At 43.7% G+C, this 27,274-nt stretch overlaps 1 protein-coding gene across 5 annotated transcripts in view; it reads right to left on the reverse strand.

Moving 5' to 3' along the window:
- Window positions 1–10,136: 10,136 nt before the first annotated feature.
- Window positions 10,137–27,274, reverse strand: part of NFX1 (nuclear transcription factor, X-box binding 1) — a 56,947-nt gene continuing 39,809 nt past the window's right edge. For all 5 annotated transcript variants that reach the window (XM_014534250.1, XM_014534248.1, XM_005859544.2 and 2 more), the window contains 10 exons: window positions 25,409–25,488; window positions 23,177–23,407; window positions 22,361–22,434; window positions 21,222–21,323; window positions 20,381–20,422; window positions 17,159–17,257; window positions 16,489–16,555; window positions 14,704–14,849; window positions 13,981–14,082; window positions 10,137–12,511 (listed from right to left, as the gene is read on the reverse strand). In XM_014534250.1, coding sequence (XP_014389736.1) covers window positions 12,439–12,511; window positions 13,981–14,082; window positions 14,704–14,849; window positions 16,489–16,555; window positions 17,159–17,257; window positions 20,381–20,422; window positions 21,222–21,323; window positions 22,361–22,434; window positions 23,177–23,407; window positions 25,409–25,488 — 1,016 coding nt within the window. In that variant the 3' untranslated portion in view covers window positions 10,137–12,438. The remainder of the gene's footprint in view (window positions 12,512–13,980; window positions 14,083–14,703; window positions 14,850–16,488; window positions 16,556–17,158; window positions 17,258–20,380; window positions 20,423–21,221; window positions 21,324–22,360; window positions 22,435–23,176; window positions 23,408–25,408; window positions 25,489–27,274) is intronic.

Raw genomic sequence — 27,274 nt, forward strand, 5'->3', positions numbered from 1 at the left:
CAGCCAGGAGGAGGCTGTGAGGTGTGCAGTGGGCACCTCAGGAGATTTGGCTGAAAGGGGGCACAGAGTGGATGGTCAGGCGGCATTGGAAACAATCCAAATGTCCATCTACATGGGAATAGATACGTACATTGCAGTACAGTCACATACAACAGGTTTGATACATAAATAAAAACTAAGGCACAATAGCTACCTGCAACAAGGAAATATTTTGGAGGCATAAAAAGCAATGCAGTAGACTGTATACAGTATGACACCAGTTAGACTGTTGACAAACATGCAAAAGTAACATATTCTTGGAGCAAACACATGATAAAACTACTTTAAAAAAGCGGGGGGGGGGGGGGGGGGGGATGATTCTTCCAGGGATATAGGATTATAGAAATGGGAGATGAGATGGGGAGGAGCACAGGGGTGGTGCAAGCTATTAATAATTTTCTAGTTTTGGAGTTGGGAAAAATTTATGGGTTAGATGATTGTGCTTTTTAATATATAGCTGATATATACACCTACATGGGTTTCATATATTTTAAAAGATGAAAAATGGCTATAGCATGAGAATAGGTGGTGGGAAGATTATAGGGGACCCAGGGAGAAAGGAGAGAGGTATGTCTGACATCCCAGAGTGGAGAGCTTAACCAGGGAACAGGCCTGGGGGCCACAGGGAAGGGCCCACAGCTGGAAGTCCCAGCCAGCTGCTTCCCCCTGTGACCCTGGATAAGCCTCTCTTCTCCTCTCTGAACCTCAGTGGCTCTGTGAACACGAGGAGAGTGGCCTTTCTAATTCCTGGTGGTTCAGAGCAGCATAACCATAAGGCCTCAGTCACAGGTAGGAGAGGCATATATGGGTCCCAGGGTTCTGGTTGCTACCCTCCTCTGTCCCTCACTGACTGCTTCAGCCTTCTGGCATCTTTATGTCCCTGGGAGATGGTCTCAGAGCCAAGGCAGCCAGTGGGTCCCTCCAGAACCCCTGCCTACTGTCCACTGCTCTGCCACAGACCTGCTCTAGGCCTGTTGCCATAACATCCTGCAGATTCTGATCCCAATGTCAAGCTAGATGAGCCCGACCCATCACAGAGCACTTCAGTAGAGCACAGACCCCTTTCATTCCCTTGGCAGATGTTGGCTGAAAGCCTACAGCATGCCGGACACATTGCAGTGCTGAGGATACAGGCACAAAGAAGATTCACAAAAGTCCTTGTTCTCATTAGAGCTGATATTCTGTGCAAAACGTGTTAGAAGGAAAAGCAGGAAAGGGGGATAGGAAGTGTGTGGGTGTAAAGACGGGCCTCACTGAGGTTACTCTGAGTAAAACCTGAAGCGGGTGAGGAAGTGAGCCATATGGACACAGAGGAAGAGCACGCCAGGCTGAGGAAAGAGCCAGTGCTAAGGTTCTGAGGTGGGAACATGGAGGGGCCACTGCTGGCATGGGGGGGGGGGGCGGCAGGTGAAAGAAGATGAGGTCAAAGAAGAGGGATAGGATAAACTGAGGCCAGGCTTAGAGGAGAGGTGAGACCAAGGCTTAGGGTAGAGGGCGAGGGAGGTCCCTGGAGGAGAGAGGCAGGTTTCACTGCAGGGAGGAAGAAAGGAAGGACAGGATAGGAAAGAAAGCAGGATTGGGGGGGGGTGGGGGCGGGGCAGGTATCATGGTGCCTGTGGTTTCTTATCTGGGTTCTCCTCTCTCTCATGAGCGCACACACACACACACACACACACACACACACACACACTCATGGAATCCCTCCTGTAACCACTGCCTGGCTGGACCCAGGAAACATACCTGTGCAGCTCTGGGAACCAGGCTAGGACATGAGCCGTGGGAGTCCTGGCTCCTCTCCCAGGCCCAGTATGGGCTGGATGTGTGACACGGAAAGGACTCCCTCCCTTCCCTGGGCCTTGGTTTCCCTATGTGTACAATGAGGCCTCAATCTGTTGGTGTCTGGGGAGCCCCCCAGCTCTAACTTCTTCCAGAACTTGGAAGCCTCATGTTATACTAGTTCCCTACCCACCCCATGCCCTATCCCAGCTGAGGCTGTAGAGGGGGACAGGGGTGGGGCAGAAAGAACTATTAGCTCTAGGCCAGGCCTCTCCAGGGCTTTGCAGATAAAGGTTTGGTGCTCAGCCTAGTGGTCCTGGCTTTGAGAACCCTTACTCCCTTGTCCAGCCTGTTCTCCCACCCCCACTCAGGGCCTCTAGGGGAGAGGCACCCACAGGTATCACCCTGGTCTGGCTGGTCTGTCTCCTCCCTCGGGTGGGGTTTTGCAGCCCTGGAAGGGGTGGGAGTAGCCATCTCAGGCCAGGCTGGGGTGCGAAAACTCTCAGGAGGAGGAGGCTATGACCACTCAGAGCCCAAATCTGACCTCGGCTCCTTACCCACCTCTATGCTGACTCTGGAGTGGGAACAGCCATGAGCCCAGACCTCCTGTGCACCACAGAGACCAGCCTACGGCACCTAAGAGCACAGAAAAAGGCCAGTACACCTGGATCAAAATACTAGCTCTGCTTCTCACTAGCTGTATGATCTTAGGTAAGACAGGACAATTACAGTTCCCACCCCATAGGGCTGCTGGGATGACAAAATGAGCTATGCCTGGCATGTAGGGAGTGTGTTTGTTGTCACTCTACACCTTTTCATGATCTCATGCCATCATGCCCATCTCATATCCAAGGAAACTGAGGCCTAGGGAGATTGGCTCAGTAAGGGGTAGAGAGTAGGGATTTTAGTCCTTATTGATATGATCTTGGCTAGTTGTTTTTTTTAAAAAATCCTCACCTGAGGACATTTTCATTAATTTTTATAGAGAGAGGGAGAGAAAAATCAATGTGAGAACACTGATCATGCACCCTGACCAGGGCTGGGGATTGAACCCACAACCTTTCCGTGTGTATGGGATGACACTCCTACCAACTAAGCCACATTGGCCACGGCAACCTTGGCTAGTTTTTGTTTGTTTTTTAAATATAGTGGAATGTAGTCTGTAAACATGCATATTACATACAGGTACAGTTAAAATAACAAAACACTAAAAACAACAATAAGAACCACACAAATGCATAAATCCCCCCAAACACTCAAGTGACCCTCATCAAACTTTGGCAGGTTATTGAACCTCTTGGGCTTCAGTTTCCTCATCTGTAAAGTGGGGATAATGAGGCTCAGAGGAGTAAGGTGCTTCAGGTTTCAGTTTTGTAATCCATGGTGATGGAGCAAGGTTGAAGGCCGAGTTTTTTTTATTTTTATTTTTTATTGATTTCAGAAAGGAAGGGAGAGGGAGAGATAGAAACATCAATGATGAGAGAGAATCATTGATTGGCTGCCTCCTGCATGCCCCCTACTGGGGACCGAGCCGCAACCCAGGACCCTTCAGTCCCCAGGCTGATGCTCTATCCACTGAGCCAAACTGACTAGGGCAAGGCCAAGTAGAGTTTTCCAGACTTCATGGTCTCCCCTTGTGTCTGTGCTCAGGAGCCAAGGGCAGGAGGACCTGGGTGAGTGGGGGCTGTAGGCTCAGGGACTGAGAGAGAAGACACACAGCCTAGGGCCAGGCATACCCAGGCACAAAGATGAGGCCAATAAATCTACAGTTGCACCTTTGAGTCCTTCAGGGACTCAACCACATACCTGCTGACCGATAAGGATTCCTCACATGGGGGTCACTACAGCTCCCTACAACAGCCCGGCTAGGGCCAGCAAGAATGTGTTCTTGCCTTCCCCACACCCCATACCCAACACCCCACATTCCCTTACCTGTGTCCTGGCTTCTGGCCCCAAGTGAAGAGACATTAGAGAATATGAACTAAGGGAGGTCCATTACTAGGGTTAGGAAAACTGGATAGGTGGTGGACGTACCAGGAAACAGTCTGAAGGTTGGACATGCTAGATTGCAGGTGCCTGTGGGACATTCAGGGAAGATATGGGCCTGAGCTAGAGAGAGAGCTTTGAAGCCCAGGGTGGCATTTGAAAGCTTGCAGACAGTGGATCAGGGAGGGATGATGAAGCCCTGTGGAGCACCTATGTTTAAGAGAGGAGGAGGCCAAAGGGAAGGAGGCATCCAAGCTCTATGATGTCCCCTGGATCTGGAGCCTGAATACTCTGGGGCCTTAAATGAATTTTGTCCTGGGGCCTCAGGAGGTTCAGATGAGTCAGGGCAAGAGAAGCCCACACTCTCCTAGGAAACTTGGAAGAAAATCCCAGAGACCCTCACCTCACAGGACTCCACTTAGTTTCAGTTTCAGCTCTGGTTCTGGGAATCTCTGACTCTTGCCCTGTCTGTAGCTTGCTGCCCTGTAGATTATAAGGTGCCCAGGGCACAGTTCTCAGAACCCTTCGCTTTCACAACCACCCCCGCACCCCAGCCCAACATGATCTCACCAACCTTTAAATACCATTCTATGCCAACAGCTGCCAAAATTAGATTTCCATCCCAATTCTGTATCCAGGCATTATCTGTGGCCTCCCATGTACAACCACCTACTGGACAGATATTCTTCTCCCAAGCCTGCTCTTCCCACACTGTTTCCTGTTTCAGTCAATGGCAAATTCATCTTGCCATTACTCAGGTCAAAAACTTTGAAGTTGCCCTGACCGGTTTGGCTCAGTGGATGGAGCGTCGGCCTGCGGACTGAAGGGTCCCAGGTTAGATTCCAGTCAAGGGCATGTACCTTGGTTGCGGGCACATCCCCAGTAGGGGGCGTGCAGGAGGCAGCTGATCGATGTTTCTCTCTCATCGATGTTTCTAACTCTCTATCCCTCTCCCTTCCTCTCTGTAAAATATATTTAAATAAAATATATTTAAAAAACCAAACTTTGAAGTTATACCTTCCTCCTCTCATACCCCACTTTGCAGCTACCAGCAAATCCTATAGGTGTTACCACTTCTCACCACCCCAGGTTTGAGTCACTGTCACCTCTTACTTATATTATAGCAGTGGTTTTCTGACTGGTCTCCCAGGCTCTTCCCTTGCTCTAACTCAGCTCTACAGCACCTGGAATGATCCTTTCAAAAAATGAGCTATAGCTTATCATTTACTTCTCTGCCCTGTCTTCCAGCCTTAAGGGCCCTGTTACTCTCTCCCTTATTCATTCCCTTACAGCCTGTAAGGAGGCAGGTATAACTTCAGAGTTTTTTAAAATTTTTTTATTGATTTTTTTACAGAGTAACTTCAGAGTTTTTGACCTGAGAAAAAAGGAAACATTGATGAGAGGGAAACATCAATCAGCTGCCTCCTGCATGCGCCCTACTGGGGATCGAGCCCACAACCTGGGCATGTGCCACAACCAATAATCAAACCAGTGACCTCAACCACTGAGCCACACCAGCTGGCTTTTTTTTTTTTAAATACTGGTTCTCTCTGCAAGAAAGAGGATCCAAATAAATAAAATCAGAAATGAAAGAGGTGAAATAACAACTGACACCACAGAAATGCAAATGATTGTTAAGAAAATACTACACAACTATATGCCAACAAACTGGACAACCTGGGTAAAATGGACAAATTTCTGGAAACATAAGATCTCCCAAAACTCAGGAAGAATCAGAAAACCTAAACAGGCCCATAACTACTAATGAAATTGAAACAGTAATTTAAAAAAACTCTCAGCAAACAGAAGTCCTGGACCGGATGGCTTCACAGGAGAGTTTTACCAAACACTCAAAGAACTAATACCTACTTGTATTGTCCTCAAACTATTCCAAAAATTTCAAAAGAAGGGAAGACTTCCAAGCTCTTTTCACAAGACCAGCATTAACCTAATTCCAAAACCAGATAAAGACACTACAAAGAAAGAAAATTACAGGTCATTCCCTGATGAACACAGATGCTAAAATCCTCAATAAAATATTAGCAAATCAGATCCAGCAATACATTAAAAATATGTTCTATGAGCAAGTGGGATTTATTCTGGGGATGCAAGGCAGAACAATATTAATAAATCAATAAATGTGACACATCACATAAACAGACTGGAAGACAAAAATCACATGATCATATCAATTGAGGCAGAAAAAGCATTTGACAAAATCCAACCCCCATTTCTGATAAAAATTCTCAGCAAAGAGGTAATAGAGGGAACATACCTGAACATAATAAAGGCCATATATGACAACCCTATAGCTAACATCACATGGGCAAAAACTAAAAGCGTTTCCCTTAAGAACAGGAACAAGACAGGGATGTCTGCTTTCACCACTCTTATTCAACATAATACTGGAAGTCCTACCCACACTGATCAAACAAGGAGAAAAAATAAAAGGCATACAAATTGGAAAGGAGGAAGTAAAACTATCATTTGTAGATGACATAATATTGTATATAGAAAACTCTAAAGACTCCATCAAAAAACTCGTAGATTTAATAAATGAATTCAACAAAGTAGCAGGATAGAAAATTAACATCCAGAAATCAATGACATTTTTATACACTAATAATGAACTTTCAGAAAAGAGAAACTAAAAAATTAATCCCATTTACCAGTGCAACAACAAAAATAAGATACCTTAATCAAGGAAGTAAAAGACCTACTCAGAAAACTATAGGACACTGAAATAAGAAACAGAGGAAGATACGAACAAGTGGAAGCATTATATCAAACTATACTACAAAGCCACTGTAATAAAAAACAGCCTGGTACTGGCACAAGAACAGGGATATAAATCAGAGACCCAAGTAATCGACCCATATCATTATTGTCAATTAGTATTTGACAAAGGAGGCAAGAGCATACAATGGAGTAGAAACAGTCTTTTCAAATAAATGGTGTTGGGAAAATTGGACAGGTACATGCTAAGTAATGAAACTAGACCACTAACTTACCCAGATAGAAGAATAAACTCAAAATGGATAAAATACTTAAATGTAAGGATATGTGTGTGTATGTGACTGAAACCATAAACATCCTAGAAGAAAACATAGACAATAAAATCACTTACATCTCACTTAGCAGAATTTTTGCTGATATATCTCCTAGGGCAAGAGAAATAAAGTAAAAAAATAAACAAATGGGACTACATCAAACCAAAAAGCTTCTACACAGCAAAAGAAGCCACCATCAAAATGAAAAGGGAACCTACTGTATGGGAGAACATACTTGCCAATGATACATCTGATAAGGGGTTAATTTCCAAAATATATAAAGAACTCATATAACTCAACAAAGGAAGACAATCCAATTTTAAAATGGGCAAAGGACCTAAACAGATAATCTCCAGAGGACATACAGATGGCCAAGAGACATGAAAAAATGCTCAATATCGCTAATTATCAGAGAGATGCAAATTAAAACTACAATGAGATATCATCTCACACCTGCCAGAATGGCTACCATCAATAAATCAACAAACAGTAAGTGCTGGTGAGGATGTGCAGAAAAGGACCACAGTACACTGCTGGTGGGAATGCAGACCAGTACAGTCACTGTGGAAACAGTATGCAGGTTTCCTCAAAATATTAAAAATGGAACTGCCATTTGACCCAGAGATCCCACTTCTGGGAATATATCCCAAGAAACCAGAAACACCAATCAGCAAGAACATATGCACCCCTATGTTCATAGCAGCATTATTTACAATAGCTAGATCTGGAAACAGCCAAGTGCCCATCAGTAGATGAATGTATAAAAAAGCTGTGGTACATTTACACAATGGAATACTACATGGATGTAAAAAGAAGGAATCTCTTACCCTTTGCAACAGTATGGATAGACTTGGAGAATATTATGCTAAGCAAAATAAGCCACTCAGAGAAAGACAAATATCACATGATCTCACTTATATGTAGAATCTAATGAACAAAATAAACTGATGAACAAAACAGGTCCAGAGACATGGATGCACGGAACAGACTGATAGATCTCAGAGGGAAGGTGGTGGGGGTGTGAAGATTAACCAAAGAATTTATATGCATGTATGCATAGCCAATGGACACAGATAATAGTGCTGTGAAGGCCTGGAGTAGGGTGGGAGTTAGCAAAAAAAAAAGGGGGGATGGGGGACATCTGTAATACTCTCAAGAATAAAAAACAAATTAAAAAATGAAAACGTGATACATTCAAGCTAATAAACTCTTCTAAAAAGTTTTAAAGAGCTTTCATGAGGCAAAGTGTAAAACACTCCCCCACACCATCCCCAGGCTGAGAATATATACTGCCCTCTCATGGCCATTATAGGAAAACCCCTCTGTTGTGGGCGGGGGAGTTGCTGGTGTTCTCAGCATTTGTACAGTGTAAACTTTCTTGTCTTGACCTCATGGGTCAGGCAATCCCAGGGCCTCCAGTGTGAGCTGCCACTGCTCTGTGTAGCGGAGAGGACACAGGTCTTGGAGTCAGACCTAGCAGGAATATTAGATCTCCAGTTGTTAACTGAGTGATCTTGGGTTACCCCACTACTCAGAGTATACTAGTGAAATGGGGATAATAAGAATAGCTACCTCATGGGGCTTTGAGGAGTAAAATATGAACACTATGCTTAGTGCATATTATGAGCTCAGAAGAGATACTTGGGAAAGTGTGGGTACATAAGGACTTCTGACTTCTTCACCCAGGTGTCAGACTTGGGGTGTGTGTGGGGTAAGGGGGTGTGTGTGCGTCTGAAAGCCTCAGCCCCTATCAGAGCAACTTAGCGACTGCTCTGTTCCTTCCCCCTAACTGAGCTGCACTTGAGACAGTCCTGGGACAGGCTCCAGAGATGTGACTGTGCTGAGATGCCAAACGACACTGGCAGACTCTCCGACCTCTAAGACCCTGTCTCCCCACGACCCTCCCAATGGCTCTGGGCAGTGTACAAGGAGGAACTATTACCCACCCGACAGATGGGGAGACCAATGCCCAGACACTGGAAGCAAAATGCCTGGAGTCACACAGAGAGCTGAGGCAGCCAACTGGGCATCCTAGCAGTTCAGCTGGGCTCTCTGCACCCAGGTCTCCCAGGAGGCTGTGCAGCATGAAGCCTGTGGTGAGGGCAGCCCGGGCCACTGGGAATATGCCCAGGCAATTGTTTGGGAAAGATGATGCACCTTATCCTGAAGACTCAGGACCCTCCTGGCCTAGGGCAGCTCTATGTTGGGAAACCCAAGGCCTGGATATCCAGTCCTGGCTTGGCACACACAAGTGAGATCCCATGGAGCCTTGTTTCTTCGGTCTGGGCCTTTGTAGACAGGGGCTGGATGGGCTTAGAGAATGCCCTGGGGAATTGTGAGCTCTAAAAGGCCTCATGAGATGGTAGGGGACATTTGTGCTGGGGTCATGTGGGGAGTTTGGGAGAATTTGCCTGATGAGTGTGGCAGAGGTGGCATAGCAGCAGGTTCTCCTTAGAGAATAGTCTCCAGGCTTTTAGTCATGAAGCACAAAGACTGGCACCATGTGTGAAGGACAGGCCAAACCTAAATCTCAGGACCTTTGGTTTGAAACTTTGCACCTCCCTCACAAGACCTAACACCGCCCCCTCTCTCCCCGCTGAGGCCTGGCTGGTCCTGTCCAGGACACCATCCAGAGGTGCTTCAAACAGACCTGCAACCTGGAGGGCGGCTTTCATCTCCAGTCCCACACACAACCCCCTACTGCACGCTATTGAGAGGAGTCAGCTCTGCCAGAGGGAATTCCAGAGATAAGGACTTGATTTCTGGAAAGCTCTGGCCCCATAAGCAAACTCCTGCTGGAGAGTGTGAAGCTAGAGGGGGGAGCAAAGATACACCCGATTCTTGGGGCGTAAGCGAGGAGTCTTGGTCCCCACAGGCTCTATGTATGGGGTGGAGGGATATCTTTTCCTTTGGTCCACATTCATGTGGTCTTGTCCAAAGCCACTGCTCATTGGAGAATGAGAAGCAGCTTTTTTGCTGAGGGGGTCGGGGTCCCTTTGGCGATGCGGGGGCCGGCTCTCTGCTGCTCCCCGGCATCCTATCCTACCCCCTGGATCTCCTGAAATCTCTTCCCCTTTGCAGTACCAGTTCCCACCACCCTTATCCTCTCACTTGGATCGCTCCCAGAGCTCTCAGCTGGGCCTCTTACCTGTTATCCCTTGACAAACAAAGTCCATGGCCACACCTGTTGTTTTTGTACAACCCACAAGCTAACAATAGTTTTCACATTTTTAAAAGGTTAGGCAAAAGAACAATATGTTGTGACGTAAAAATGACATGCGATTCTGATTTTATAAAATTGTTATTAGAATGGAGTTCTAATACTCACTTGTGTATTGTCTGTGGCTGCTTTCACACTACAATGGCAGAGTTGTACAATGGTAGCTGCAACAGAAACTCTACAGTTCTAAGCCTCAAATATTTATTATCTGGCCCTTTACAGAAAATGTTTGCTGGCTCCAGCTCTAGATCATGAATCCAGCCGAGCTGTTCTCTTAGAATCCCCCATGGCTCTCAAGTTGACCAGCCTACACTTTCAGCTTCATCACCTGTACTTCCAGTTGTCTGCCCACTCTGGGAGATCCCTTCCTCAAACCCACCACAAGCCATACACCTGGGCTTGCCTCATGCCCTTTACCTTCACTTGGCATACTTCTCCATATGGCAGTCTGCTATCTCTAGAAGCAGCTCAAATGCTTCCTCCTGTTTCTCTTCCCCACCAGAGGTCCTTCTCCCAACATGAAAGCTAACCCAGTCCTACCATCCACAAAAAACTCCTCGTATAACACTTCAGCTTTTAATAAGACTAATGAACGATTTCTGCCAGACCAACCCATTCCACTATATATATTCAGGTATGTGTCCCCTACTGGATTACTAACTAAAGAACAGGCCACATCTGCTCCCCACAGCCCTAGTACAAGGCTGGTGCTAAGTAGGCACACAAGTATTCACCTGAAGAGGCATGCTCAGCACTCTAACCTTTTACTTGGCTAGTATTATGGAGACTAAAGATGCTGACATATTTTCCAGATATCAAGTATAATTTTTATAAACGTTCAGCACCTATGATAGATTAGGTACCTCTACCTATGTTATCTCATTTAATCACCACCACCCTGGTGAGGTAGTTTGATACCTCCATTCCACCAAGTGGCAAGTTGTTATATGACAGCTGGAATCTGAAATCAGGTTTCCTGCCTCCTGCTGATTCTGAGATGCTCTCAATGTACAGTTCACCCACTAAACCCACTGATTAAAAGATGTAACAGTTGCCTGTGGGCTTCCTGTTGGGTATAGGGCCACTGAACCTGTGCTAAATGGGCCCACATAAGGTGGTTTTACAGATCATCTCTTTCCTCCAATTTTCTGTTCCCACAGCTGTACCTGATGCTTTTCAAGGCAGATTGTCTGGGTTGGACCAAAGGCTAGCCCTGCTCTGTGAAAATTAAGTGCTAGTTTTGTAAAGTCATTTCTCAAATCTCCTGTTGCTCTGGGCTTGTGGCTTGTTTTGGAGCAGAAGGAAGTTGGAAGTTTGGCCTCTGTGCTGAGGGTGCCAATGGGGAGGGCCAAACTGGTAATATAACTGGTAATGCACCTGCCTTAAAGGAGCTTGAAGTACGCCTCCAGGGGCTGCTGAGATAAGCCCTGGACTGTCCACATACTTTTCTGACTATTCAAACAGAAGTTCGGCGCTCAGACATAGGGAGAGCTAATATGGCTGCTGAAGGCCTGGGAGAAAGCAACACAGGCAAGATAAGTCTACCTGAGACTCTTTCTCAGCCAGAGAGAAGGTTTTGGGGCTACTCTGGTCATACATTGAGGCCACAGTGTGAACGTGGCAGGAGCAGCTTGTTCTCGGCCATCATGGTGGATTGCTGAAGTGACTGTCACCAGACACGCTCAGTGATGTGGTATGAGGTGCTCCCTGGAGTCTAAAACATGGAATTCTTTAAAGCCACCCAACTTCTCTGCTAGGTCTAGAACTAATAGTACTGAGAACCATTAAAATAAGCTCAACTAGATATATCTATGACAGTTTTTGGCAAAAGACTGACATAAGATAGCTGGGTTCAACATAACACATGTGATTCTGGATATAGTGTATCAAATTCAATGTTTGACATTTCAGACTGAGAAGTTTGCTTGTGTCTGTGATCAATCTGGATTAAGAAAGCGAGGTACATCTAATGTCGCAGGCATTTTCAGGAGATGGATGGATAACTGGGATAACTGAGGCTATGACTAAGTGTCATAAAGGGGGTTTCAGGCTAATATTCTGGTTTGTCCAAATCAAGTCCCAATGTCCTAAGCCTCTGAGCAATCACAGTGAAGGTGTGAGGAGCTTCTGCAAATACATGACTGAATCTCTAGTGACCGTGCAGCCAGCATCTGGCTGCACAAAGACACTTCATACAGAGGGATCAGAGGACAGGGGATTTCTGACACACTCATGCTTTGAACGTATCAATACAAGACAGTATGAGAGGCTGTAAGTCCACCAGGAAGTTGGGAATAAGCATGATTTATCTGCTGGCAAATGAATCCCCACCTAATCATTCTTTCATCTAAGTGCATCTTGAGCTTCTCAGTCCTGGACATCAAAGTAGTCAATTACCGCCTCCTTTTCTATCTTCTGTAAATTATTGCTCCCAGGATTCCTGAAAAGCAAACAAAAGAATAATCCATCTTTTCTTTCTGGGGGAACCCAGATTCAGGTCTTTAGAAAGTTAAGGATTGGGTGATTTATCATTTGTGAAACTCTGATAACAGAGCCCTAGCTGGTTTGGCTCAGTGGACAAAGTGTCGGCCTGTGGACTGAAGAGTCCCAGGTTCGATTCCTGTCAAGAGCACATGCCTGTGTTGCGGGCTTGATCCCGAGTAGGGGGCATGCAGGAGGCAACTGATCAATGATTCTCTCTCATCATGATGTTTCTATCTTTCTTTCCCTCTTCCTTCCTCTCTGAAATCAATAAAAATATATTAAAAAAAAAAAAGCAGGGTCTGCATGAGCAGAAATTTGGTGATGGGTGCATGGGGGTTTATTATATTAATACTATTTTCTCTATTCTAAAAATTTTCAACAACACAGTTTTATATAAAAATTAAGCAAGCAAAGGGGGGAAAAAAAGACAGCATGGCATAAACAGGCCAATGACTACACATGGTTATGCCCAGGTGGTACTGGAGGAATAGTATGTAAAATACTCCACCTGTTTCCAAAACCACTGCCCATGTAGACAGCAATCTGCGCTGACTGGAATCTAGGCCACCTACTTCCCAGTGATGATTGGGACTGACACTGGGGGCTACATGGCCCCAGACGCTCCTGCTGGGGCTGTGTCCAATGGGCAGCACCCAGCTGCTCTGTCTGTCCCAGGGGAACAGCGGTTGCTATGACCCTTATGTTGACCCTGTAAACTGCTCTACCCATGTTCCCAGAGGTTTTGTGTAGGAGGTACTGCCAGGGCTTCTGTGTGGAAGGCCAGAACAGCAGCAGGAGCCCTATGGGTTTCAGAGCAACTTTCAACAACACTGCTTCATCACAGTAAGGCAGCCAGCCTCCCTCTGCCAGGGAGAGGGGGAGGGACAGTGCTCTCCTTGCTCCTGAGAGAACACCTGGTAGACTTGCGGTTGCTTGCCAATGTGGTTTTCTTTTTTTTTTTTTCCAATGTGGTTTTTTCTCTTTAAATTATGAATGCATGTTTTTGTTGTAAAAATGACTCAAATCGTATGAAAGTAGAGCAAAACATGAAAGACCCCCTCTTTCCTGCCAACTCCCCACACCAATCTCACTTCCATCCAGAGTAACTGTTGTAAACTGCATGATGTTCCTAAATCATCTGGTGTGACAGGCTGAATCCACTTTCCAGTGTCTCCAGCTACACCATGGAAATTACATCATAACTGATCTTCCTGGAGGGGAAGTGGGCATAGCAAACATCAAATGGGAACCTCTCTAGCATGATAAATGTGTCTGACATCCAGTCAAACCTTATATATTTGAACATGGAACCCCAAGGCCAGGCCTGAAGAAGCCACCAATGGCTGGGGCAGCCCAGGATAGCTCAGCCCTGCTAGCTTCTCTGAACAGCCAGGACCCTTTGGAAAGCAGCTGAACAATCCTTACTTGTCTGTCTGTCTGTGATGAGGAATTGGGGGTGGAGGCCGTGCCTGCATTTCCTTTTCAAGTACACTTGTCAACGTGGTAGTTGGACAAACAGACTTCCCTCTGATAAAAGAACACAAAATATTAAGAAGTGAGAATTTTTTGTGGAGACAGGCAGACAGCTAGAAATCCCGTCCATGACGCTATGATGTTGCTGAGCACTCTCTGATATGACTGTCTCCGCTCAGGCATGGTCACCTTCATTTAACCATCGTCCCTTCCACCACCGTTACCTGCTTATTCTCATCTGACACTTAATCCTAGATCCTCCTTGTCCCCTCCTGTGTCACACATTACTGCCCCCGTTTCCTCTAATGGCAAATGCTGAGTCACAGTGCAGCATTCTTTCTGTTTCCATCATGCCAGAAGGGAAAAAGGGACAGATGTGATGGGCAGGCCCCCAACCCAGGCCCTCAGGGTCTGCTCCCTCAGCCTGAGGAATGCTGCTTCCAGTGACCGATGTGGATCTGGGCAGACATGAGGCTTGTATTCTTTAGGTGGGTCTGTTCTGTGGATTGAAGCTTTGGCTCTCTGAATGGACTTTTAGATCACCTCAGAGTGGCTGTCCAGAAGGAGAACTATTCTTCCAGGAGAGGAAGTAGGAAAGCAAACACTGACAGACTGCTTCCCGGGTCCAGTTTGCTCCACCAAGCAGTTCCTCCTATGATGGCGAGACCAACCCACCTGACTGCAATGACTACGACATTGCGCTTCGGTTCACTGTCATAGCTCACGCTCTCCAGGCCGTACACTTGGGCCAGTTCGTGGATGATCCGGCGATGGTCTCTGTTCATAGGAGGGAAGAAGTGGCTCTTCTTGTTGTTCTTTCCCTATATTACGGGAAAAGAGAATGAGTGATAAATTATCTTGGAATCCAAATATGCTTACAAAGTTCCTTCCCCCCACACCAGAACAGCCTGGGTCAATAGAGAGGCAGCTGAGTTTTAGAGGCCTACAGTGCACAGCACTTCACTGACTGCCAAACAAGGACAGCAGTTTGGGAGGATGAGGGCTGATGCACTTCATCTACTGTCAGCCACACAGTAGTAGCTGCCCAGGTGAGGGACAAAGGTAAGTGAACTAAGACTTAGACAGTGATTGGCTTCTCCTGAGGCGGCCTATAAGTGTGGAGAGGGTGATAATCCCAAGAAATGACTAAATAAACATAAGACTTACAAAACAAGAAAATCTCACTTCCTAAAAAAGTACCTTCTGCAGTAAAAATCATTTATATGCAGATACAGACACCCAAGCAGAAAAATACATTTGCTCAGGCCCAGCCAGTGTGGCTCAGTGGTGGAGCATCGACCTATGAACCAGGAGGTCACAGATTCCCATTCAGGGCACATGCCTGGGTTGCAGGCTTGACCCCACTGGGGCAGCCATGCCGGAGGCAGCCAATCAATGATTCTCTCACGTCATTGATGTTTTGATCTCTCTCTCTTCCTTCCTCTCTGAAATCAATAAAAACATACCAAAAAGAAAAAAGAAAAATACATTTGCTCAGGTTTCCTAATTAGAAGAGGAACGATTATTCCATTTCCTCCTTTGTGTTAGTATCCTGCTGGGAAGTGAGAACAAAGGGAGGAATGGAAGGGGGCAAGACAGATGGTGGGAAGGAAAACTTCATTAGATATGAAGCTAAAGCATCTCATCCTCACTTTGAGTCCCCACTGAACGAAGAGGAAGCCACTGTGTAGCTGGCTGCTTCTGACTAAAGACTTCTTTTGCTTCAAGCTACCTCCTCAACATCCCTGGCTGCCTCCAGGAGAGAGGCCTCACTCTCTCTTTTAAAAAAAAATTTTTTTTTATTGATTTCAAAGGAAGGGAGATGAAGAGATAGAAACATCGATGAGAGAATCATTGGCTGCCTCCTGCATGCCCCACACTGGGGATCAAGCCCGCAACCCAGGCATGTGCCCTGACCAGGAATCAAACGGTGACCTCCTGGTTCATAGGTCGACACTCAAACACTGAGCCATGCCGGCTGGGTGAGGCCTCACACGCCTGAGACTCCTAAAAAAGTCTATGCCGTTACTCTTCAGCTCTAGTCAGCCATCTTTTTACTTTTACCCAAGGATTTCTTTTCTGCTTTTGGAGTAATAAAGAACTAGTGTGTCCTATTATACAACAGCCCTTCAGAGATCTGAGGGCCCAGCACGTCTCCCTAAGTATCTCACATAGTCTTTCAACTATCACTATTGAAAGCCCTCGTCCAGGTTTCTTCACCCACCCTTAGGCAATGAACTAGGATGTTTATTTACATGTAATTTTACTGCAGATATCTTTCCTAAACCAGGACAGGGGTTCTGTGGATATTATTATGGCTGGGCTTTTGGGAAAGGCAAGAATCCTTAAAAGGAAGTTGTGACTTTTCTACAACTACTCTATACCAAGAGTGTTTCTGGGACTTGATTTTTTATCAAGCTGGCCTCAGAGATATGTCCAATGGTATGTTTTGACTTCAACCTTATCCACGGCTTCCACAAGGGCTTTCATTTCCTTCTCAACGTCACTGACAAACTTTAGGTCCTTCCTGAAATGAGAAATCATGACAGTTAACTTCATCTGTTTCTGCTCTTTGAAAATCCCTCCTGCCCACCCTTTCTGCCTATAAAGTGGGGACAGAGGGTAAGTGAACTAAATGAACTATAATGGACAATGTGAGCAAAAAAACTGCAGAGGTCAGGAATTGTCAGATAACAGAATGTTGATTATTACTGAACTAAGAAAGAGAAAACAAATATGAGAAAGGAGAAGATGGAAGAAGAAATAGCCATCAGAGGGCTAGGAGATAAGTGGACAATAAGAGCTGTTACTGCCCAAGTGAGGCCCCATGTGACTGAGACCTGGGTGGACAGAGTTGGCATTTGGCCAGTGTTTAGGCTAGTCCAGCCCTGAGGAGGCCCAAACACCTGCCATAGGGGACACACGGACGGACACACACACACACAGTTCAATTCTTCAAGGGATAGTTCTGAGAAACCAAGAGAAGGATTTTTATTAAACATCATATAATATCCTGTAATAGATATATAAACTTTAACTCGCTCAATCACAGGAGTACATATTAGTTCTATCTTAAAAGACCAAACATTCTTTAAGCCACAATCAAGAAAGTCGGTAACAAGTTACATACCTGGCATCTTCTTTCAAACTGTCACTAAATTTTGATGCTGAAGAACGTACATTGAAAGGATCAGAATCATCACTGATATGAAATGCCTCTGCTAACTGCCTAAAAATAAGAGAAGAATATGTAAATAAAAGGAAAGGAGGGGGAAACTATCTTATAGTAACACAAAGTGCTCACCATGTCCCAAGTTCTTTATACATTAACTAGAGGCCCAGTGCATGCATAAAATGTGTGCACTGGTAGGGTCCTTAGCAGCTGCCGGCCGCCCTCCCTTCCCCCTGACGGCCCCGCCCCCTGGTCGAACTCCCAGAAGACCTCCTGGAAATTCGACCAGGACAATTTGCATACTACGCTTTTATTATATAGGATGATCTCATTTTGGTAAACCCGATTATTAAGGAAAGAATAGTAACAACTTGGGACAAAATATAGTATTGTCTTCATAGAAGAAAATAAACAAGACAGATCTATGTGGGTCCAAGCAAGCCACAGGATAACATTGGGGACTTAGATTTTTTGGTGAAAAGAAGGCTGGGGGTTTGAGAGTACTGGAAACAGTCAATGAGGGATGAGATTTCACCTAAACATTAAGTAGACCTATAAATATTAAAATTAACATCACATTATAGAAGTCTGGAAAATAATCCTGTTAACAACATAAGCACTGCATTTTTGTACATTTCCTTTTAGATTTCCCTCCCAATAAATACAATGCAATCAGTGCATATAAAACTTTGCCTCTTTTTCTCCCCTATCATTATGTGATTAGCTTTTCTCATATTACTGTTTAGTTTTCACACATACTGTTTTAATAATGCATAATCTTCTAACTATGTATATCCCGAAATTTACTTAAATCTCATCCCTCATTAAATAAAATAAAGGTAGCACTACAGAGCACTGAAAAAAGAATGTCTTGTTAAATGGTACTGGTCAAATGAATATTCATATGAAAAAACACTGAATTATGACCACCCCTCCTCATATACCATGATCATCAAATCAGTCTAGGTCAACTATAGTTCTAAATGTTAAAGGTAAAATAATACAGCTTCTAGACAGTAACAAAGAATGTCATCATGACCGGAGACAGACAAATATTTCTTAAATAGGACATAAAAAGCCCTACTCATTAAGGAAAAGACTGATAAACTGGACTACCTTAACATTAGAAACTTCTGTTTGCCCTAACCGGTTTGGCTCAGTGGATAGAGCGTCGGCCTGCGGACTGAAGGGTCCCAGGTTCGATTCCGGTCAAGGGCATGTACCTTGGTTGCGGGCACATCCCCAGTGCGGGGTGTGCAGGAGGCAGCTGATCAATGTTTTTCTCTCATCAATGTTTCTAACTCTCTATCCCTCTCCCTTCCTCTCTGTAAAAAATCAATAAAATATATTTAAAAAAAAAGAAACTTCTGTTTATCAAGATACCATGAAGAGAGTGAAAAGGCAGGAAGTATGAAAAAATACAATATATAAAACCAACAAAGGTCTCATATCCAAAATATATAAAGAACTCCTACTAAACAATATGAAAAAAGCCAGACAACACAACTTAAAACTATGTAAAAGACTTGAGTAGGCACTTCATAAAAGACAACATCCAAATGACTAATAAACATAGGAAAAGGTCTCAATTTCACTGGTCATCAGGTAAATATAAGTTAAAAGCTCATTAACAGCAGGCTATACATCCATGAGGAATGGATTAAAGTAAAAATACTGACAATTCTAGGAGCTAACAAAAATGTAGAGCAGCCCTGGCCAGTTTTCCTCAGTGGTTAGAGCGTTGGCCCTCGAACCAAGGGTCAAGGGCACGTACCTCGGTTGCAGGTTAGATTCCATGTCCTGGTTGGGCACATGTGGGAGGCAACCAGTTGATATGTCTCTCTCACATCAATGTTTCCCTCTCTCTCCCCCTCCTCCCTCCCTTCCACTCTCTCTCTAAAGATCAATGAAAAAAATATTCTCAGGTGAGAATTTAAAAAAAAAAAAAAGAAGCAATAAGAACTATGACCCTGCTGGTGAGAGTGTAATTGGTACAACCATTTTGGACACTGTTTGGCAGAAATGAATAAAGCTGAACATATGCATACCCTATTAATCCCTAGAGTGCCGGGGAGCGCGATCGCGCTCCTCCTGTCTTTCGCCAAAAGTGCCGGGAGCGCTTTAACATTATATGTTTTGTTCAAATTTTTTTTCTACTAGTATTTTATAATACAATCAGCAAACAATATATGTCAAAGATGAAAACAAAATGTAGTAAAGGTTTCCTTAAGTTTTTGAATATGTAACTTCATTTACTTGCGATTCATAATTTTTTTCCTAAACTGCTGTAAAATCAGCAAAAATGCCTTGGCAATTTTAGCATAGTTCCTAGGATACTGGTTGGCACTCAAAGGGTTAATAAGCAATTCTACTCCTAGGTTTATATTCAATAGAAACAAATACATGTATGCACCAAACCAAGAATGTTTTTTACAGAACATTATTTGTAATAGCCCAATGCTGATAACACAGATATCTATTAATGGTAGAAAAGATTATGATATATTGATACAATAAAATAAGTGGGAATGAAAGTGAACAAAGTACTGCTAGATGCAACAACAGGGATGAATGTCACAAATGTAATGAAAGAAGCCAGACAAAACTAATGCAAGCTATATGATTTCATCATTTATATAAATTTCAAAAACAGACAAAACTAAACTAAAGTGTCAGAAGTCAGAATAAGAGGTTATATATCTCTGTGGAGTACAGAGAGGATTCTGGCAATTTTCCATTTCTTGACCTGGTGCTGATTATAACACTGTATTTACTTTGTGATGACTCACTGATCTATATACTTCTGATCTTCTACATATATATTATACTTCAACATATAAGTTCACTAAAAAATTTTAAGCCTCAAAAAAAAAAATAATAATTTTAAGCCTCTTTTCTCCAGTGGAATCAGGAAGTCTGCTAGTCATGGATAAGCATGCTGTGCATGTGATGTTTATACCGTGCCCGAAACCATACGAGCTCATGTTTCAGAAATATGCTGAAATCGCGTTAAGTACTTTATCCTTAGATACTTCAATTCTTGATGATCAAATTTCTCTTGCTCTCCAATAGCAGGAAAATACGCAGAGCAGGAGCGAGTGAATGTTGAAGGGTCGCTTCCTCCCACTAGTTTCACAGAGCTTAAGGACAATTAGGTGAACAGCAGTTGACATTACTTACTTTTTCCTTTCTAAGGCTGAACACTCCTCATCACATTCCAGCCTTGGGAAGTAAATGAAAAAAAAAAAAGTCAGGGCACAGGTTTCAAAGTTTCTAGCTAGTAATAAGATCTTAGTTATTAGTCAACCTGGAAACAGAGCAGACTCTAGGCCAGAGGATGGCTGGATGAGGTCCTTGTCAAGGATGGGTGGGCAGGCCTCTGAGTTATGAAAATTGAGGAATCCTCAGAAGGGCCTCAGAGTGTCCCCTGCCTGCTCAGTCCTCAAAAATGCTCCCAGTACCCCTCTGACAGCCCCACCTCCACCTCCTGACATAGCTACCACTCTGGTTCTCTGTTCTCCAGTGGGTCGGGCGCTTCTGCTTCCTCTGGCTACTGGCTGGAGTGAGGCCTGGAAAAGTCTCTTCTAGGCTCAGCTATACACTGAGTAGAATTCATTGGATTGGATTGTGTGTAACTCTTAATATTAAAGGTTTGTTGAATACCTTTGTGTACATGGCTTTTCTGTGAGGTACTGAGAAATGAATTGTTCTGGCCCTTTGGAAATTAAGCCTAATAGGAGAAAGAAGGCATAGCCACACATTTTTAAATTACCTGGCTTGCTCTAGCCAGTGTGGCTCAGTGGATAGAATGCCGGCTTGCAGACCGAAGGGTCCCGGGGTCAAGGGCTCCTCCCCGTCCTGGGCCCTGGCCCAGGCCCTGGTTGGGGCGCGTGCAGGAAGCAACCAATTGATGTGTTTCTCTCAAATCAAGATTTCTCTCTGTCCTTCCCTCTCTCTCCCACTCTCTCTAAAAATCAATGGAAAAATATCCTCAGGTGAAGATTAAAAAAAAAAAAATTACCTGGCTTGGTGAATTTCCTTCTTAGTAATTAACTTGCTGATCTCCACTGAATCTCCAAGCTGCATGTCTGTTATTTTAGAGGCCATGGAAATAGCAGCTATTCTGAAGTATAAAAAAGAAAGGAAAGAAAAGGCATTGCAGTTTCACAAGAACCTCCTCATACTAGGCCAGTGATGGCAAACCTATGACACGTGTGTCAGAGGTGACACGCGAACTCATTTTTTTGGTTGATTTTTCTTTGTTAAATGGCATTTAAATATATAAAATAAATATCAAAAATATAAGTCTTTGTTTTACTATGGTTGCAAATATCAAAAAATTTCTACATGTGACACGGCACCAGAGTTAAGTTAGGGTTTTTCAAAATGCTGACATGCCGAGCTCAAAAGGTTCGCCATCACTGTACTAGGCACACAGAAGACTTCTTTCAAGGCATATCTATCACTCAACAATTTGTGTGACCTGAAAACCCATCTATTATAAACTACTTACATGCTGATGGCATATCTTCTCAATCAGATTCCAAGCAGCTAGCTCCACAGGAAACTATGAGACAATCCACTCCTCAGTGCTCCCTTGAACATCCAGGGCAATGCCTGGGACTCTGGGGGTATCCCAACACTGCCACTCTCTGTAGTCTGCATACTCCTAAAGTCCTATCTCCATGGCACATCTCTGTATCCATGGCACACAACCATCCATTCCTAACACTTCCACTTCTGTACTCAAATCCCTGTGTGAACACATGGGTCCCAAGATTTCTGGAGGCTACAAAGACAGTCAGAAACCCCCACCCCAGGGGAAGAACACAGGACTTGGTCCTAGCTGTGCCACCACAACTGGTAGGGCATTAAAATAACTTCAGGACATCTTCCCTTCTGATTTCATGGTGTAATAAGACCAAAAGGGAGAGAGAGGGGAAGAAGGAGGAGGAGAAATAAAGAGGTTATTTTATAAATTAAAGTTCAGGAAGGAAAGGTACATAAAGCAGAACCTTTTCTTTGAACCAGAAAAATGAAATTCAAGAAAATTTTCTTAAAAACTTTCCAACTTTTACAAAAGTTGCAAGGATCCTACAATAAACACGTGTATTCCCTTTACTTAGATCCACCAATTGTTACCATTTAGGTAGCACTAACCTTTGATAAGTACTGGATGCTTCAGAGCAAATCATGATCTCTTTTCTTCGTCCACATTCACACTGCAGCTCAATCTGAAAGAAGATTAACATGGAGAGACATTTAGTACATGGCAACCATGTGAATAGGCAGCTTTCCCTTTTAAAGCCTCTCTCAAATCAAACCATGGCAAAGAGAGAGACAGTGAGTGGCTGCCCTCCGAGATGGAGGAAGTCAGCCTCACTGCAATCTAAGTGGTAGCTGAGATGCCCCTTTCTGGGAACTACTCTTATCCTTAACCCCACCTGAAAGGACAGGCATAGAATGGAGTTTTTACCACTGAACCAGAGACACACATCTGACCCAGAACCAGTCAAGGCCTAACCAACTATTCCTCATCCCACTGCTTTCACGTCCTCAGGGGGGCCTTGCTTAATCCCTCAGACCATGTTAGTCCCCGTCTCACATACTCTCATAGCTCCCTCTACACGGGTGTAATACTCCTTCTTGACACCAATCATAATTAATTGAGTAATTAATTATCTGACTCATCTAACAGAAGGGATCATGTGTCTCCCATTCACTGGTATAGTCCCAACACCTAGCAAAACATCTTGCACAAAACAGACCTTTATATATTTAAAAGGCCATTTCAAGGTGGGCCGACAGAAATCGATGCAATTTATTCCACCTTTCTCTTGCTAACTTAACTTGCAGTTTCTTGCAACCAATGACCTCTGATAAGGTGCATGCCCAGGTGCCGCTACAGGCAGTTCTAGACTCATTAGCAGCCTGAGAACCAGAGTCTATGCTGCACCTGGAGCTGGGAATACACACCTTGGCTTTGCAAGCAGTCACGGGGCAGGGTGAGCTGAGGTGGCAGGGTGCCATGCAGGGGTGGCCACAGTCAGCTCTGGGGGTGGTGCAGGGCTGCTTGCAAGCCTCATCCACAAGACACTCTCCTTTGTGACAGAGTCTCTGACACCTGTGCATCCCACACGGTAGCGCAGCACTGCAGGGTAATCCGCAAGAGATATCAACCAGGTGACACGGGATGTTGCTTCGTAACTAGGAGAGAAGGAAGTAGTCAGATTTTTTTCATCTCCATGTGGGATTTGGGGTGAGTTTTAACTTTCTATCTAGACATTTCTAAACTTTCAAAAAGAACATCTTTTCTTTTTTTTTTTTTGAAAAAATATATTTTTATTGTTTTCAGAGAGGGTAGGAGAGATAGAAACATCAATGATGAAGAGAAAGCTGCCTTCTGCACGCCCCACACTGGGGATCAAGCTCACAACCTGGGCATGATTCACAGGTCGATGCTCAACCATTGAACCATGCTGGCTGGACAAGAACATTTTTTTCAAAAAGTAATTTTTATCTGAAAAAAATTAGGCGACTTTTCAAAGTCTGAAAGTTTAGTTAAAAAACAAATATGAACCTTATTTAATAATGCTTGTTAATATACAAAAGGATATATGGGAACAGCCAGGTATGACTTGGGATATAAACTTCCCAAGGTGGGTAATAAGCATATGAAGCCACATAACTAGGAGTATTTGAAATGCTGTGACCAACTGGGGGATCAGACAATCTTTTCCCTAGGGCACTAAGTTGACAGACAAATCCTGAGAGCTGGGGCACTGATGGCCCATGGCTTCAAGCTGCTGGTAGGGCTGTTTGTGTGTTGTTGTGTTTTTATTGATTTGGAAGAGAGAGAGAGAGAGATAGATATTTGTTATTCCACTTATTTATGCATTCATTGGTTGATTTTTGTATGTGCCTTGAACAGGAAATCAAACCCACAACCTTAGCATATTGGGATGACACTCTAACCAACTGAGCTACCTGGCCAAGGCAGGACTGTTACATATAATTAAATATTCAACTCTCCTCCTATCTCCTAACTCATAGTCTCCACAACTTTAGACAACTCTGTCATTTAAAAAATTAAGTCAATTGGCCATTGTAACTCCCAACTCATTTTTTCTTAGAAATGCCTCCTTCTAGGATTCCTCACTCCAGGAAAAAGATGCAGAAATTGTATTCCTAGGGAACCAAAGGTTACTTTTATATAATCACTCAAATTCTTTCAAGAATTCTCAAAATGAGAAACATACTTTGACTCCAGTGACATATAATTATCACTTTTGAAGAGGACTCTGAAGTCTAGGGTGTACATGCTTGTAACACTTTGGAATCAGTATTTTGGTAGATTATAGTTCCTGATCATTAAACACTTTCCTACTCTACTACCAGGGTGCTGGAGGTAATTTTTGCACATTAAGTGCCCCCTGTTGTCCCCTCCCCTAATGACTTGGCTATATTCTCATTACCCTTTAGGATGTTATTTCGTGTGTGTGTGTAGTATATAGTTATGCAAAGCATACCTTAATATACTTTTATATACTTTTTTCCTTTTCCTTTTATATTTTTTACTGTTAATCCTCAACCAAGGATATTTTTCCATTGATTTTTAGAGAGAGTTGAAGGGAGAGGGAAAGACAGAGAGAAACATCAATGTGAGAGAGACACACCGATTGGTTCCTTCTGCACACACCCCAACCAGGGCTGGGGAACCTGCTACCAAGGTACATGCCCTTGACCGGAATCGAACCTGGGATCCTTCAGTCTGCAGGCCGACACTATCCACTGAGCCAAACCAGCCAGCTAGGGCAGTGATGGCGAACCTTTTGAGCTCGGCAGGTCAGCATTTTGAAAAACCCTAACTTAACTCTGGTGCCGTGTCACATATAGAAATTTTTTGATATTTGCAACTATAGTAAAACAAAGACTTATATTTTTGATATTTATTTTATATATTTAAATGCCATTTAACAAAGAAAAATCATCCAAAAAAATGAGTTCGCGTGTAACCTCTGACACACGTGTCATAGGTTCGCCATCACTGAGCTAGGGCATACCTTAATTTTTTTTTTTTAAGTGTCAATAGCAAACCTCTGCTTCTTGGGAGTATTAATTTTGAGAAAAAATGAGACTAACAACTCAAAGTAATTCAATAAAAATAAGTCTCTGGCTGGAATAATGAACATGACAGAGAAAACTTACCTCATGTTTGCCCATGCACCATTTCTGAGTTAGGAAAGTACAAGGCGGACACTTCTCTTCGCTATGACAAGAATGATATACTATAGAAAGAGAAAGGAAAAATTAGAAATAGTGGTTAAATAAAGCCACATAAATTATTACATGTTATAATGGCATATGATAGGGAACTTTTACACTTTGAGTACTTAGCACAGCCCTATGGTCTGTCCATTCTACTTATTCTTTTGGCTCTACCTTACACAGCAACTGCTCACTTCTGCTCAGACACCTTTGTTACTCATCCACCTAACATGCTTCCGCTGACCCCTTTCAATTTCCTTGCTGCCTATAAGAGGCAGTTCATCCAAACTCATGTCCTACAACAAAGCCTTCCTTAGCTGACCACACCCTGCCCTGAGCTCTCTGACACCCCCCAATGTCTTAGTTCTTACGTGGATGGCTTACTGCCATGTTATCTGGCCCATCTTCATGCAATAATTAGTTGTGCCATGTGTACTTAATTACCATCCTCTTCCTCTCAGGGAGAATGTAAGAATCTCAAGGTCATGGGATATTTTTTCTTCCTCTAAATCTCCCTCTGTGTCTCACAGCATATTGGATATACCACAATCACTCAAAAAAAGTTAAAGGAATGCTCAACAAAAGTAGGCTAAAACAACAAAATTCACAAACGGTTAAGTTCATACTATGGACATTAACCAACAGGCTTTGGACTCCAGCTGTAACATCTGCTAATGAGTGTAAAGGAGGAGTGGGTGAGAACTGGCTTGAGCATTTACTTCATGCTGGTGTAAACACCACAGCAGGGGCTTGCAAACTAAGCTGGGAGGGCCATCCTAAGATCCTCAGGGAAGAAACTTTTCACTTCAAAAAGTACTGGTAGGTGGAGGGATAAATGGTGATGGAAAAAGAAATAACATAAAATAAAACAAAGAATTTACTTAGCCCTAGCTGGCTTGGCTCAGTGGATAGAGCGTCAGCCTGCGGACTGAAGGGTCCCAGGTTGGATTCTGGCCACTGAAGGGTCCCAGGTTGGATTCTGGCCAAGGACATATGCCTGGGTTGCGGGCTCGATCCCCAGTAGGGGGCGTGCAGGAGGCAGCCGATCAATGATTCTCTCTCATCATTGATGTTTCTCTCTCTCTCTCCTTCTCCCTTCCTTTCTGAAATCAATAAAGAAATATATTTTTTTAAAAGAATGTACTTAATTCTGTTTTACTTTATTAACTTAAAAATTGAGAGCTAGTTGTCTAATTGTCAGTATGAATCAGATGGCCAAAGTCACCATCAAATCTGGTGACCTGAGTAATTTCAGGTTTGCCCCTGGGTCTTGGTTAAATGAAATGATGGACCTCATATGGTCCTAGAGCAGTGGTTCTCAACCTTCTGGCCCTTTCAATACAGTTCCTCATGTTGTGACCCAACCATAAAATTATTTTCGTTGCTACTTCATAACTGTAATGTTGTTACTGTTATGAATTGCAATGTAAATATCTGATATGCAGGATGGTCTTAGGCGACCTCTGTGAAAGGGTTGTTCGACCGCCAAAGGGGTCGCGATCCACAGGTTGAGAACCGCTGTCCTAGAGGAAAGCCAGTGACAAGACTAAATAGATATGAAAACATGGGTGATGATAAGTAGCTTTTGGCCTGGTGTCTGTAGCAGACCATTAGAGAGAAACTGGAAACAGTTTAAATGTCCAGCAACATAAGTTATGGTCCATCTATGCAACAGAACACTCCACTGCCATTGAAAAATCTATTTGTAAAAAATATTAATTGATAAGGAGAAAGGCTAAAATTACAATAAGGGAAAATGCTAGTTAAAATGAGTAAGTTCAACCCTAGTCGGTTAGAGTATCAGCC

Source organism: Myotis brandtii, unplaced genomic scaffold (assembly GCF_000412655.1).
Source record: "Myotis brandtii unplaced genomic scaffold, ASM41265v1 scaffold1270, whole genome shotgun sequence".
NCBI lineage: Eukaryota > Metazoa > Chordata > Mammalia > Chiroptera > Vespertilionidae > Myotis > Myotis brandtii.